The sequence below is a fragment of the Tachypleus tridentatus genome, chromosome 12 (genome assembly GCF_004210375.1).
Source record: "Tachypleus tridentatus isolate NWPU-2018 chromosome 12, ASM421037v1, whole genome shotgun sequence".
Classification (NCBI taxonomy): domain Eukaryota; kingdom Metazoa; phylum Arthropoda; class Merostomata; order Xiphosura; family Limulidae; genus Tachypleus; species Tachypleus tridentatus.
The window spans coordinates 83,468,413-83,484,453 of NC_134836.1; the positions used below are offsets into that span (position 1 = coordinate 83,468,413).

General features: G+C 35.4%; 1 protein-coding gene across 1 annotated transcript; it reads left to right on the plus strand.

The window, feature by feature from the left end:
- Window positions 1–803: 803 nt before the first annotated feature.
- On the plus strand, window positions 804–9,143 carry LOC143233837 (putative serine carboxypeptidase CPVL). Its single transcript, XM_076470597.1, has 3 exons — window positions 804–1,253; window positions 3,185–3,515; window positions 8,019–9,143. The coding sequence occupies exons 1-3, from the start codon at window positions 936–938 to the stop codon at window positions 8,834–8,836; spliced, it is 1,467 nt and encodes a 488-aa protein (XP_076326712.1). The 5' UTR covers window positions 804–935; the 3' UTR covers window positions 8,837–9,143.
- Window positions 9,144–16,041: the final 6,898 nt, after the last annotated feature.

Genomic DNA, 16,041 nt, shown 5'->3' on the forward strand with positions numbered 1-16,041 from the left:
CACTAAAATCAGGGGTTCGATTTCCCTCGGTGGATTCAGCAGATAGCCCGACATGGCTTTACTATAAGAACACACACATACATACTAACTTTATTGAAAATTCAGAATTGAAATCACATTTTGTGTTTGTTGAGGTAGTCAACATATAGACTCAATCTGTTCTGTCCTTTCCCTAAATGTTTTTACTACACTTGACTAGTTCAACAGCTCTTTAGTTCAAACAATCAAACTACATGCTTCTTTCCTTTTCAGTAATTCTTAAGTTTGTCAGGCCCTTCGGGCCCTCTTTTGGCTATACTCCACACACACAATATACACCTTATTATTAGTAAAAAACATTGTACGTGAACTAGTAACATTGACGACTTAGCAAGAATAGTTTTCTTTATTATATCATTTTGGTTAAGCCTTTTGAATTTTTGTAATTTTATACTTTTACTTAAGACTTGGTTTATAAATATTTGTATTTAGTCTTTCTGAAAAATAAATCAAACATTAAAGAGTAATTATAGAAACGCATTGTGTAAATAAGGTGTATAAACTTTTTTCTAACTTGTAAAGTACCTAAATATTTTACTAGCGAAAATGATATAATTTTGTTCATACGATTCCTAACTATTAATAGGGCACTTCACAACAAAAGTTTCAACAGGAAATTTTACAGGACATTCTGGTTGTGAGTTTCGAGTTAAATATTCCTAAATCTCTAATTATATTTTTTGCCTTATAATTACATTGTTTTAAGATGGTTTCTGGTAATCTTTTCCAATCAGCCTTTTCATGACGCTGATCACGTGAGAGTGTACTTGTGTAATACGATCTTTAGACTCGAGATCATGAGTTTGCAGAAAAACAACGAAACATAAAGATTGTATCATAGATATGCTCTAGAAGTAAGAGTTAACTACTGGATTTTGGTTAAGTCAGTATTCAAAATGATGGAAAGAATTATTAATTTTATAGTAGGTCTAAGCCTATCCCTGTTTCTGTTGTCTTTAGAGTCTGTGACAGCTGGGAAAGGGCCTCTGCGACAATGGTTCCCAAATCCTTTGCCTGTACTTCGTGATGGATCTGAAACAGGAGACCCGTTGTTTTTAACTCCTTTAATTGAATCTGGGAATATAGAGAAGGCTCGGCAGGAGAGCTTAGTCGGACCATTATTATCGGCGCCAAACATCACCAGTTATGCTGCATTGCTTACAGTGAACAAAACATACAACAGCAACATGTTTTTTTGGTTTTTTCCTGCATTAGTAAGTATTGATTTTCCTGTTACTTTAATACTATCCTTATTTTATTTAGTGTTGCAATGAGAGGCCTTTAAATTACATAAACGCTAATAAAAACACTAAATATATTAAAATTGTAAAAATAAAGTTAAATTATGACAAAGATCATGCAACGAATGTACACAAAGAAAATCCAACTGTAGAGGGTGTTGAACTTCCTTGATTCAGTTCAGTTACGACATTCAGTTGTCAGTACAGAAGTTTCTAAAATGACATTTCATATACTAAACATCAAATCAGTGCATTAGTAATTATAAAATAAGTCTATTAGTTTTTGCTGTGTTTACTTCGGTTGTGAAGTTATTGTACAAACTAAAAGTACTCGTGATAAACAAATATCGGCTGAACCTTATTTTTGTATGTTAAGGACACTGCTTTCCAATACTACACAGAAGTGTTGCACTATAAAGTAGAGTACTTGTCAGATCTTTCTAGCTAAGCAAATGCATTATAAGGACTACAAATGACTCATTTTCGTGAAGATTTGTTTGTTTTTGAATTTCGACCAAAACTACTCGAGGAACATCTGCGCTAGCCGTCCCTAATTTAGTAGTATAAGACTAGAGGGAAGGCAGATATATCATCACCACCCACCGCCAACTCTTTTATCAACGGATAGTGGGATTGACTGTTACATTATAACGCCCCCACGGCTGAAAGGGCGAGCATGTTTTGGTGTGACCAGGGTTTCGAACCTGCGACCCTCAACATTATATTTAAATTAGCGGTTACATCTAGATTTATTATTCTGTTTCGTGCAAAGATACAGTATGTCCCACTGGATTTTATTATCATTCAACAAGCAATTTGTTATCTTTCTTTTTAATTACGTCTGTCATCTTTGGTGGCGAAGATTTAAGTTTTCACTCTTATATTTAAGTGTGTTCGTCAGCAATATTTTTCGAAAAAGGATGCATAGATTTGGACGAAAGTTAGTTTAAAGTTGGAATATGATCAAAATTAGAATTAATTACTATTTAGAGGATCAAGTTCCTATTTACAGAACACGATTTAGTTAATAGCATGCACAGCATGCACATTTAACAGATCTGGCAACCTGAGTGTTGCAGATTCGAATCACTCTTACCAACTATGCTCACCTTTTCAGCTGTGGGAATGTTATAATATGAGAGTCAATCCCCCTGTTTGTTAGTGAAAGAGTAACCCAAGAATTGTCAGTAGGTGGTGTTGACTAGCCGCCTTCCCTCTAGTCTTACACTGCTAAATTAGGATCGACTAGCGCAGATAGCCCTCGTGGAGCTTTTCGCAAACTTCAAAACAAATTGCCACAGCATGGCCAGGTTGTTTCCGCGTTCGATTCGTAATCTGAGGGTCGCGATTTCGAATACCCATTACACCAAACATGCTCGCCCTTTCAGCCATGCTGGCGTTATAATGTTCGGTCAATCCCACTATACGTTAGTAATAGAGTATCCCAAGAGTTGACGGTGGGTGGTGATGACTAGCTGCCTCACTGTAGTCTTACACTGCTAAATTAGGGAAGTTTAGCGCAGATACCCCTCGTGTAGTTTTCTGCAAAATTCAAAAAACAGCAACAAGAACTGTGCATGTTTCTAGATAAAAAGCAGATTTACTGGACATAGAAGTACATTTATCTTTATGACAAACAGTTTGCACAGTTTGAAATAATACAGTATAAAGTACGCACATATTTGCTAGTTGACCTAACAGATTTTTGTTTTTAGTCACGTTGCAACTTGACATATCAATGATTTCGCACAATTTTTTCTTCTTCTTACAAGATTAACAACCCTTTTATTTAGTTGCAATATATTTTACCGAACTAGAAAATTACACCTAAGTTAATTTAATTATATATATCTATTATTTTTCACGCTTTTTAACTTCAATGTTTTTTATGACTATTTTTGCAGAATAATGCTGCTACTGCACCAGTGTTGTTATGGTTACAAGGTGGTCCCGGTGGTTCTTCCTTGTTTGGACTTTTTGTTGAACATGGGCCCCTGGTGGTGTCAAAGGACATGAATGTTAAGCTTCGTAAATACACGTGGGCGCAGGAGTTCTCCATGCTGTTTATTGATAACCCAGTGGGAACAGGATTCAGCTTCACAAATGACAAACGTGGATATGCTACTAATCAAAGAGACGTGGCAGATGACCTCTATGAAGCTCTTCAACAGTTTTTTACAGTTTTTCAAGATTACAGAAAAAATGAATTTTATATTACTGGAGAATCTTACGCAGGTGATGATTTCTTGCACGTTTCCGTCATTAAAAATACAATTTTTATAACTTAAAATATACACAAGAGATTTCAAACTGATATGATATAAAAGTGAACAAGTTACAGTTAATGTTTTACTGAATTTTAAATGGAGAGAGGGAAAGTTACAATTATATTTGTCATAGCATTTTAGTGTTAGGCCTGTCACATTCTTAATCTAACTTTTTAGGTACTTTAAAGAATTATAAGATTGTATAATACATGGTTCGAAAATTTCTATTTAAAGCTGGACATGTCCGTTAAAAAATCAAGTTTGACCGGCACTTTCCCATCTATCACCGGACATCGTGAACGGTGGTCATAATCCGAACATATCGGACAAATACATTGTCCCCTCAAAAATAAATGAGGCAAAAGCTGTGTATGCACAGCCCAAAGATTTTGCTTAAAAGTATATTCTATAAGGAGTGGAAAATAACTTGCAAAATTTAAGATTTAATTTAAGACAAGAAAAAAGCAAATTTTTAAAAACGGTCGTGAACGCTCACAAAATGCGCGTTTTAGATCGCCTTATCCGTGCCGTCCCTGATAGTCACGTAACTGCCAAACATTCACGACGATCAGACCATGGCGTCTGATAGTAAAAAAATCGGGAAAGTCTCACGATCTATTTTAGTTTCGCTTCACGAGCAAGACTAATGAATCAGAAGACAATACTATGGAACCCCGAGTGAAAAAAAAACCAAGCTTGTTGACTCACGCCCGAGTGTTAAAGCAAAAACTGTTACTGCTAGTACTGGCGCGAAGCCTACTCGTCGTTTCCAGGATGAATGGAATAGAGGCCAACCATGGCTGGACTATAATAACGCTACCGGACTGATGTTTTGCTCAATTTGTCAGGAATATGATCAAAGTAGCGGAAGGCAGAAAAACACTTTCATAACAGGATCTTCCAACCTGAGAGCAAGTGCTGTTAAGGAGCATGAAAACAGTCTCGCCTACAGTCTAAGTTGTCAAGCTAAGACAGCAAAAGAAACACCTGATTTAACTCCCATGATGAAAGAATTGAGCAAACTTGACCAGACTGAGAAAGATCGTTTGCTTGTGCTGTTAAGGACTGCCCTTTATATGGCTTTGAATGCCAAACCATTCAGCGATTTTCAAGAGCTTTTGTTGCTGCAGGAGCACAACTTTGGTATGAACTTAACAAAACATTATGCCAATGACAAACAAGCAGTTATCTTTACGAAGTATATTGCAGAAACAATTAGAATTAATGTCAGATCTCGTCTGCACACCTCATTATTCTTTGGTATTATGACTGACGGCTCAACAGACACTGCCAACATTGAGCAGAAGATAGTCTATGTAAGATACTTGGACAATGACCGTTACCCAGTAACCCACTTCCTGTGTCTGCAGTCAGTTGAGAAGGCTGACTGAACACTTCCTACAGGCACTTAGTTCAGGTAAAGGTTTCTTAATTACCTGAGATGAGAATTTTCAGGATTTATCCTGAATTCCTAATTAAGAAAAATTAAAATGGACAATATTTCATGTACATTTGTGTTTTAATTCAGGTTTACGTAGTCATTCCATTATTAATATACATCAGTGAAAACTCACGCATTTTTCAGTTGATTTAAGCCAAGAAGAACCATGTATTTACCACTGACAGATGTGGAGCTTAACCTACCACAACTAGCGTAATAGATAATGGAGCAATTGAATTTTCCAAAGTACAAATTTACATTTTGTTGTTGTTTTTTTACAGAAAGTAACTAATATTGGATACTAATTTTTTTTGTACTTGCAGCATATATGACAAGTTTCCCGACTGGCTTGAATCAATTGTATGCCTGACAGCTGATGGGGCAGCTATGAATTTTTGGCACAAATAAAGGACTTGTCAACAGATTGAAGGCGCAAAAACCTTATTTGATAGGGATCCACTGTGTTAGTCACAGATTGGAAATTGCAATTAAGAAGACCATGAAGGACATCCCTTACCTTGATAGTATCCAAACCTTTTTAGAAAACCAAATGAAGTTTTATGACAATTCGCCACAGAACTGGGTTGGCCTCAAAGAAGCTGGTAAAGCCAACAACATTGTTGTTAGAAAGCCAACAAAAGGGACAGAAACCCGGTGGGTTGCCTACAAAGAGTGCACTCTGGAGTCAATTTCTCATAACTGGCCAGCTTTAGTGGAGCATTTGTATCAAGTAAAGCTGCATTATACAGTACTTTGACAAGCCGTAAATTCATCCTTTACATAGACATACTTTTGGCAGCTCTGTCTTTTTTGACTCTTAGTCTCAAAATGCAAGACAATTCTGCTACTGTGAACATTGTTTCTGACAAACTCGCTGTTTGCAAAGAGAAGCTGGACAATCTGAATCATGTTGAGAGATCCCACAAAATTGTTAAAGAGCTCATAACATGTGAACAAACTGGCAAGTGGTTACTTAGAGGAAAGGTGATTGCTATTAGTGGTCAGACAATGGCCAGAGACTCAAAAAATGCCACAAAAGAGACAGTTGCTCAATCCGTGGCTGAAGAAACTGCCATCTTCATAGGTAAAATTGTCACATATCTGAATGAGAGATTTGAAGAATTTGATAAGGATTTTATTGGTGTCTTTCAAATTTTTGAACCAAGCAACTGGCCTAAAAGCAAGGAAGCATTGTCATATTATGGCCATAATGAACTCCAGACACTATTGGACCACTTTGGTGCTCTGCTAGAAGCTAAGGGTTTTAACATTGCAGCTGATATTTGCCAAGCTGACTTACACGAGACACTACTCAAAGCCACAAGATTTGCCGAATCAGATGAGTCCATGGCTAGTAGTGCAAGTGGATTGTTGGCCCACATGTTAAGTCAAATTACTGTTGAGGACGGTAAACCTTTCCCTGGATCAACAGTGTTGGCCTTGGTATGCCTCATGCAGGTGATTTCCGTGTCATCTGCTGAACCAGAACGTGTATTTTCCCAGATGGCAGTTATTATGGATGACTGGCAGTCCAAACTAATAAATGATTCTCTTAATGACTTGATGACAATAAAATTAGCTAAGAATAAGACCTGTGATCTTGCAAGCACAGAATTACTGTGCAAGTCTGTAGAATCCTGGTGGAAGGACAGTAAAAAAAACAGACGATTTGTGAGTCCACATGGAACTCACACACGTAGAGACAATAGAGATACTGAGTCTACATCAGCTGATGTCTTAGTGGTGGATGACTAAATCTACCAGTTTGATTGATGTGTCATTTTTAATGGTTACAAGGCTTGTTGCCACTTGCTTTGAAATAATGTTTCAGTGTCATAAATAAAATGATTCTGTTTTATATAATAATTGTCTTTATTTGATTTTTTGTTTTCGGTAATGTCCGGTGAAAATTTTGAGGTGTCCTTCTAAAATTTCAAATGTCCGGCACGTTTCACTGTTCAGCAGGACACATGTCCTGCTGAAACTTTAGAATATTTCTACCCTTGTAATAATAGTATACCATCCACACCTGGCCCGGCATGGCCAGGTGAGTTAACTCGTTGGACTCGTAATCTGAGGTTCGCGGGTTCACATCTCCGTCGCACCAAACATGCTCGCCCTTTCAGTCGTGGGGGCGTTATATGTAACGATCAATCCCAATATTCGTTGACATTGTATATTGCTTATTTGCAGTCACAAACTTCAAATTTACATTTTGTTGTGTTGTTTTGTTGTTGTTTTTTACAGAAAGTAACTAATATTGGGTACTAATTATTCTTTACTCAAAGGATTTGAGTAGGAAAGTATCCAATATGTTGATTGCAAATATTTCGTGATGTTCGAAATCTAAAAAACTTCCTGATAAAATATCTATCGTTTTTCTGATTAATAAGGTTCATTGTAATTTTTAACTTCAAATGCTTATATACTGCTCACAAAAATTAAAGGAACAAGTGCATATTTCAGTATATTTTTGTCATAACTAAATTTATGTATGGAAAACATATCCGTTCGTATACAAGTGTAATTTTCGTTAGTAGCCCAAAAGTTAGCAGTGGGTGGTGATGTCTAGCTGCCTTCTCTATAGTCTTGCACTGCAAAATTAGGGACGGCTAGCGCAGATAGCCCTCGTGTAGGTTTGCGCGAAATTCAAAAACAAACAAACAAACCATCCACACTATATTTCTCAAATCCATTACCAAGAACGGGTTTCAGTCAGTCTAGAACTCTTCAGGGAAAGCTGAAATACAACAAACATGCTAGTTGTCGAAACACACTAAATATAAGCCATTTGATACAAAATTGTTATGGTGTATACGGTTATTACATATGCTAGCAAAGAATAATTACAATTTTACATGTCATAAGAAATTATCATTAGGCCCATTATGTTTTTAAACATCATATTCTTAATCTAACCCCTTAGAGATTTTCAACAATTGTTGGTTAAGGCCACTATTCTCAAGTCAAGAAATAAGTATTATATTTTGTCTTCAAATGTGTTGTATAAAGTGATTATTATTATTTCAGGTAAATACGTTCCAGCGATTGCCTACAAAATTCATAGCGAAGGAAGTGAAAGCAGAATAAACCTGAAGGGAATTGCTATTGGCGATGGTTTATGTGATCCTGAGACTATGTTAGACTACGGAGATTTTCTGTATCAAATAGGGTTAGTTGATGAGAGGCAGGCTGATTATGTCCGACAAAAAACATCATTAGCCCAACAGTATATCCAAGAAGAACAGTGGCTTAAAGCCTTTTATATATTTGACTCTTTACTTAATGGAGACAAAACCAAACAGCCATCCTTTTTTGCCAACGCAACTGGATTGTCTTTCTACTATAACTTTCTATACACTGAAGCACCAGAGAATTTTGGCTTTTACAACCAATACTTAGCCTTTCCTGGAGTTCGCAAAGCTATCCATGTGGGCAACTTGACCTACAACGATGGTTCCATAGTCGAAGACTACTTACTAGAAGATATCATGAAATCCGTGAAGCCTTGGATTGAGATTCTTATGGACAATTACAAAGTTATGATCTACAGTGGGCAACTGGATATAATCATCGCGTTTCCTCTGACGGAAAGCTTTCTCCAGTCGGTCACCTGGAAGTATTCCAATGAATATAAGAACTCCTCCCGACAGATATGGAAAGTTAAAGCTACTGATAAAATGGTAGCTGGATACGTTCGTCAAGTACATGATTTTTACCAAGTACTTGTTAGAAATGCAGGTCATATTTTGCCTTATGACCAACCACGTATCGCTTTCGATATGATAAGCCGATTTGTTAAAGGAAAAACCTTTCAAAATACTTCAGGTTTTAAGATCAAACGTTGATTGCTGATGAATATGACACAAAGTATCTTTTAACCCATAAGATTGTTTTTCTTTTCAATTGGTCCTTTAAACATTAAAACATATTACTAGTAATTTTATATAAAATTATGTAAAAGCCACAAAATATTAAAGTAGACAACTGAACTATAAGCAATATGAGAAGACAAAAACATTAACATTTTCGCTCAGGAGGGATTTTGGCCACTACGAAATGATTTTTTGAACATAGCTAAGTACTTTTGCTTACAAATAATTTGATTTACACATGTATTTTATGAAATTAAACGGCATTTGTTATGTATTATAATTTTCTCGATGAGTCTCCGGTTTATTATGTTACTACGTTACGTATTATAATCTCAAATAGCCCGAAATTTTAATTTTAATTGAGAAAGTAATTGAATGTTGATAGGTATTAAATTTATGATATTTACCAACAAGATTGATACACACAATTTTTTTCTTAACACAAATATATTTTAATATGCAAACAACAGTACAACTTCTAATAACCGTTATTATAAATAGTTGCTTATGTAAAAAAAAATGTTATAAACTCGCAAACAAAATTCAGCCTTCTACCTGATCTGGAACTGAATATTTTTTCGACGGTCGAGGTCTACGACGAACGAATTACTTTGTTGATACACTTCATTCACTTGACAGGAATACAGGCTAGCTCTGTTCTTAGTTGACCTAATGCCGTTTATAAGCTTAATTTTCGCAGAGGACGATAGATATCTAATGCCATCATAGAAATACTAACGTCCAAAATTAATTATCTGAAGTTAAACGGTTCGTGATGTTCGAAATCTAAAAAACTTCCTGATAAAATATCTATCGTTTTTCTGATTAATAAGGTTTATCGTAATTTTTAACTTCAGATGCTTACATACTGCTCACAAAAATTAAAGAAACAAGTGCATATTTCAGTATATTTTTGTCATAACTAAATTTATGTATGAAAAACATATCCGTTCATCTACAAGTGTAATTTTTAAGCTTGCGAGTGAAGTTTGAAGCAACTCAAACGAAACTCACCTCACTCAAGGAGAATACAACTCAAGGTACCCTATATAAGGCTGTAATGTGAAACTATACATTCCTCATTAATTCTCGAAACAAACATCAACATGGATCTTTTGCGGCTCCTTTTGTCAGTACGTACCTTCATCTTATGTACCCAAGCAGTCAGGCGCCATCTCACAGAGAACGAGGTGGTTAAGGCAGTCCAGATGCTGCAGGATGGCCAGACCCAAAGGAGGGTGGCACAGTGCGTCGGTGTGTCACCAAGTGTCATCAATCGACTTTGGCGACGCTACCAGGAGACTAACTCTTATGGTATGGCCAGGTGGGTTTATGCGTTCGACTCGTAATCTGAGTTACAAACGAGTTTTTATTTCACTAGCTAGTATACATACATATATACAAATAGGCATTAAAGTTAAAACGTAAAACTAAAAAATGTATATAGAAAATAAGAAAGCGGTATAATAATACCATACTTAAAGTTCTTAAATTAAATGTGAAAAACAGTTATGTAGTAAGCATATGAACCTCAATATTTAAACACGTGGCAAATAGCTTAACTAAAATAGATTTAAAGCACCACTACGCAGAGATAATATGTACGACAAATAGACAGTAATTTATGTATATACGAGGTCTGTTCAAAAAATACGCGGACTGTTTGAATTGCGCGGCTCCAGTTGGTTCCAGGGGAATCCGCTTGGTGTCGCTAGGTTCGCACAGATCAGCTGATTACGACGTCATTTCCCTATTGCAGATATCTTCATTTGTATATTAGCTAAGGGTTTTAAGTGAAGTGCGATTTTTTCGTTTGGCGGATTTCAAAATGAATGACCTGAAGGAGCAACGACTTGCTGTGAAATTTTGTGTTAAACTTGGAAAATCTGCGACTGAAACTTTTGCTATGCTTAACACGGCTTACGGTGATGTTGCTATGAATCGTACGGCATGTTTCAAGTGGCATGAACGTTTTAAGGATGGTCGACAGTCCATTGAAGATGATGAGCGTCCTGGACGTCCTTCCACGTCAACTGACGACCCACACGTCGACAAAATCAACACCCTGGTGCGGGCAAATCGACGTCTGACTGTCAGGGAGCTTGCTGAAGAGTGTAGGATATCAGTTGGATCTTGTTACGAGATTTTGACCGAAAAATTGAAGATGCACCGCGTTGCTGCGAAATTTGTGCCACAGAATTCGTGAGTTATTGGCCAAACACTCGATCACTGTTCTTCCCCACCCCCTACTCACCTGACCTTGCTCCTTGCGATTGTTTCTTGTTCCCCAAACTCAAAAGACCCTTGAAAGGAAGAAGATTTGAGACGATTCCAGAGATTAAGGCAAATGCGACGAAGGAGCTGGAGGACATTACAAAAGAAGCGTACCAGGACTGTTTCAACAAGTGGAAACACCGTTGGGATAAGTGTGTGCGTTGGGGAGGAGAGTACTTTGAAGGGGTCCCAGACCTGTGACTTCTAAATAAAGTACATTTTGTTTTATGACGTCAGTCCGCGTATTTTTTGAACAGCCCTCGTCGATGTTTAAGTTAATTAATGTTATTTATTATCAACTGGGAAAAAAATTGTACCTTAACTTTTTTTATAGATTATCTGTAAAATTAGATACTGAAGAGTGACTGTTGAAGTCAAGAAAATAGTAGAATGTTAACTAATTTATGTCGTAAGAATTTACGAAAAAATAAAGATCTGTATATATTTCTTAACTATATCTCTTGTTCTAGACATAAATATTATAGTACAGTAGGTTTGAACGATAATATGATAGTTCGTAAATTGATTTTACTTTAAATCATGTTCTTTACCATTAATATAGCTTCCTAGAGGCCCAGAAGTAAGTCTGAGGTTTTATAACGCTAAAATCGATTTTCATATCTGCATTAGGTAGAAAACAGATAGCTCATTATGTATATATCTTAGAACGGCTGGTATAGGTATTAACACTTTTATTGACATACATAGAACAACGTTTCGACTTTCCTAGGTCATCTTCAGGTTAACAAAAAGAGTTTGCAATTGACCGTTGCGGGACACATGTTTTAGGCAAACTGCAGTGTAATGTTATATTGTTGTTGCTCTCAATTGGCGTAATTGGATGTGTTCTGTAAGTGTATCCGAGTAGTTTATAACACATATAAACAAGGCTTGCGAACTGTAGCCTTCAGACCACCATTTGCTCCTAAAATTTACAAAAAGATGAGTGTTTTTGTGTACTTAACAATATTTTGATAATAATTAAACATCACAAAATAAGACTGATATAACATTTGAATTTCAAATTAATATAAATATACTCTAAAGGAAATAGAAATTAACATAATTCCATAATTCTACAAATACTTTTGGATTTTTTCTGTTTAGCTATCAACCAATAAACACACATATCGACAAATAGACTATTGCTTGCTGAGATATTGGTGAGGTGACTAGAGCTCAACATTCCCATGGGCTTTACGCACTTCAACTTTATATAGAAAATATTGTACAAATTGTTCGCCTGTAAAACATTATCAATTTTTTGTAAACATTATATTACTCGAAAAGTAGTGTTTACATTTTACTTATATATAAAATACATAACGTATACAAACTGAATTGAAAACTGCGTCTTTTGATTAAGGAGAGAAAGACCCTTTTGTTTTTCTAGTTACACAACTGTTTTGGTTTCTAAAAGTTATTGCTAGTTCTTAAATATTAGATATATTTGGAAGTTTCCTGCATATAGCAATACGCCATTCTATAAAACAGCATGAGAAAGATAAACAGTTTCATGCACTTAAGACAGCTATGTTGTATTGAATTGTAAATAAAAGCTCAGCTAGCCAAGATGCATGAAAAGGAGTTGAGCCTCATATGCTAACAGTATTGCATAGCCTAGACTTAAAAGAGTGACTCGTTCCACACATCTATTACTTAGAACCATGCTGTTTGCTTCCTATTTTTGCTATCAATGTCAGCACACTGTGAGCATGCAATCTTGGAACTGTTCAATGGACACATTTACATTTAGAGCAGTTCTTTGATATTTTTTTTTAATTTCTGGGTTAATTTTAAGTGACATCATTAAAGGAGTGGTTGTAATTCACATAGGGAATGACAAGCTATGGTGTGTGAAAGAGCACTTTTATTTTGTTTCTTTGTATTAACTATAGTATAGTACATAGGTTTGGTTATTAGTTTCAAAATCAATAAAAGCAAAACTGGCTTCTGACCTTAAATATAAGAAGATTTGCTTAACTGAGTAATGAAGTATTCAATGTCTGCTTCCTACATTTTTTTATTGCTCTGTTAAGTGGCAGCTTCCATATGTAACGGGAAAATTAGTTAGGCAGGTCATACGTAACCAACAATTCAGAATGCATCATTGAATAAAAAACATCACTTTTTGTAATACGTATATGGGAAGGTTGAACTAAGTATAAGAGGTAAACAGCAGAGTTATAACTGACAGGTGAAACAAAAATCACTGATTCAGGTCTAGTCTGTACCATACTGTTAGCATATGAGATCCAACTCTCCTTTATCTGTGCTAGCTGAACATTTTCTTTATTAGTATAGTGAAGCAGAACTCTAGTTTTGTTGTGTGTTTTTTTTTCTACTTTCAATTCAATGCCGTGCAGCTATCTTAAGTTTAGGAATTTATTAGTGAATAACTTTTGTACACTTGTTCACTCTATGCTAAAGACTGATATTCAAGTCTATGTATATCTGATTCAAATATACCTTCTCTCTACTGAAGCATGAAAATGAAGTTAGTGTGCAAAGTTTCACTTTTCCTCTGTTTGTCACGAGCTATTGTTGTTTTGAATTAAACACGAAGCTACACAATGGGCTATCTGTGCTCTGCCCACCACGGTATCGAAACCCGATTTTTAGCGTTGTAAGTCCGCAGAAATACCGCTAAGCCACTGAGGGGACTTGTCACAAGCTATCAAAAAAATAAAGTCTATTTGAGAAATTTCTATTTTGCTTCTAAGTATTATATAAAGTAGTCATTATTTATTCTTTCTTCTGAGATGTTAATCCCATTCTCTCTGTACATCAAATGATGGAAGAAGTTATTTGAAAATATATTAAAGTATACTTATAATTCCAGAATATGGCTTAGCCTGTTACTTCGACAGTATCTGTGACTGTAGAGACTAATCTGGCAACGTCAACTAGAGTTTACTGAGCTGCTCCAGGCAGAAAATTCCTTCAGTAATTTTGAATTATTCCGAGAAAAACATCTACCACCCATCGTTCAACCTATCCCACCATAATTATTGCTGGTGTGTGAACTGTCTGAGGAGTTAGTAGTCCAAGTAGGTCCTTTATCGAGGATCTAGTTAACCACAATTATGCCGTCTTTATTATGCCAGTTATGACGTAGTTGTGCTAAATCTATAAATGCCTGTGCACACATTGCAATATCGTATAGCGTAATTGCTCTGATAAGTGGAAGCATTTATGGATGACAAAATATTTCAAATCTCAGAATTTCTACAAGAAGCTGTAAGTAAATACAATACTTGATGACTTATCAAAGGATACTTCCATGTATCAACGAACGACAGCCAAATCTTGCATAACATTTGCCAAATACCATGGTGGTAACCACCATGACCATGGTTTCGAAGAATCCATTTTCTGGCTTCAGGATACTAAGTTTATCCAAGTTCCCGCTCCAACTATTCTGACAGAAACCAACTTAGAGACACTTTTTAGTGGAAGATGCATTTTGCACCCTCATCCCGTACCCAGTGACACAGCGGTAAGTCTGGGGAATTACAACGCTACAAACCGGGTTTGGATACCTGTGGTGGGCAAAGCACAGATCAGATAGCCCATTGTGTAACTTTGTGTTTAACTTCAACAAACAAAAAAGATACACTGTTGGTCTCCGTTCATGCATTGAGCTATAAGGCAGAACATTCTTTAGCAGAAGTAAAACATGATAAAAATAGCGCTAATCCACGGATTACTTTCTCCTGCTCACCAAAAAGGTTGAACCAACACTGTGAGTAATTTGATGCATTTATTACATCTTTTTAAAATTATCTTGTACTATAATGTCTGTACTCACACGGCACTGTCTTCATATGGACACCAAAACATATGTAGAGTCTTTCAGGGTAAGCCCCTGATTTGAATAAGTATTTATTATCTAAGACTTTTAATCCTGTGTTGCTTTTAATTCTAAATAAACTTTCTGTTTATATCTCTTAGTATTATATATCGTTTTAGACGTGTTGTACTCATTACAATGAACCTATATTTATACAAGATTCATTTTTACTATTTTAGTATCTTTAATCTACATATCAGTCAGATACGAAAAAATACATTAGTGTGTAAAAGAAGAGGTATAACAAAGGAATTAAATCTTTATAAACCAAACAAATCATGTGTACGTCATTTATCAGTTAACGTTGTGTTATATTTAAACTTATACATATATATATAAATTAAATAAAAAATCTCTCGCATATACTTAGGACTAAATATTTATCATCATTTTTATCTAGCAATAATTTTATCATAACATTTTCTAAAGGTGAAGAAGACTGTTTGACCATTCTCCTTAACCTAAACCAACTAAAACTCTCTTACTCTGTATAATATAAACTTATAAAGTAATGCTACTGTAAAAGTATATCAATAAAAGAGAGACAAACATTTCTGTAGCATGTAAATAAAAAACAAAGCGCGTGCTAATAGTGAGCATTTCTTCAGAATAATCCTATTCACTATGATTGCAAATGGTGGTATTGTAGGCATCTCTTACCTCTCTTTCTACTTAAGTTTTTAATCTCATTCACCATAATTACTACTAGTTATATGAGGGTCGTCCAACTGACTACCTGTAGCTAACAACAGGGCTTATTTTTAGTTTTATATTTTAAGACTTAATTGTTTCATGTTGTTTACCTATTTCTTAATTATTCTGGTGTTTAATACCATTCAACTTGAATAAAGAGATGCTGCTTTATATTTTTGTCAATACCTTTTGTGCAGCTCTGAAACCGAGCTCAAATTATTATTCCACTCGTTACAATCACTAACTTCGCAAACACTGATTTATCTCATACTTTATTTTCAAATTTAATCTTTTCTTCTTAATTTTTAATCCTGTATTTCAGAGAACAAGTAAACGTAAGTTTATGTATAAAGAATTG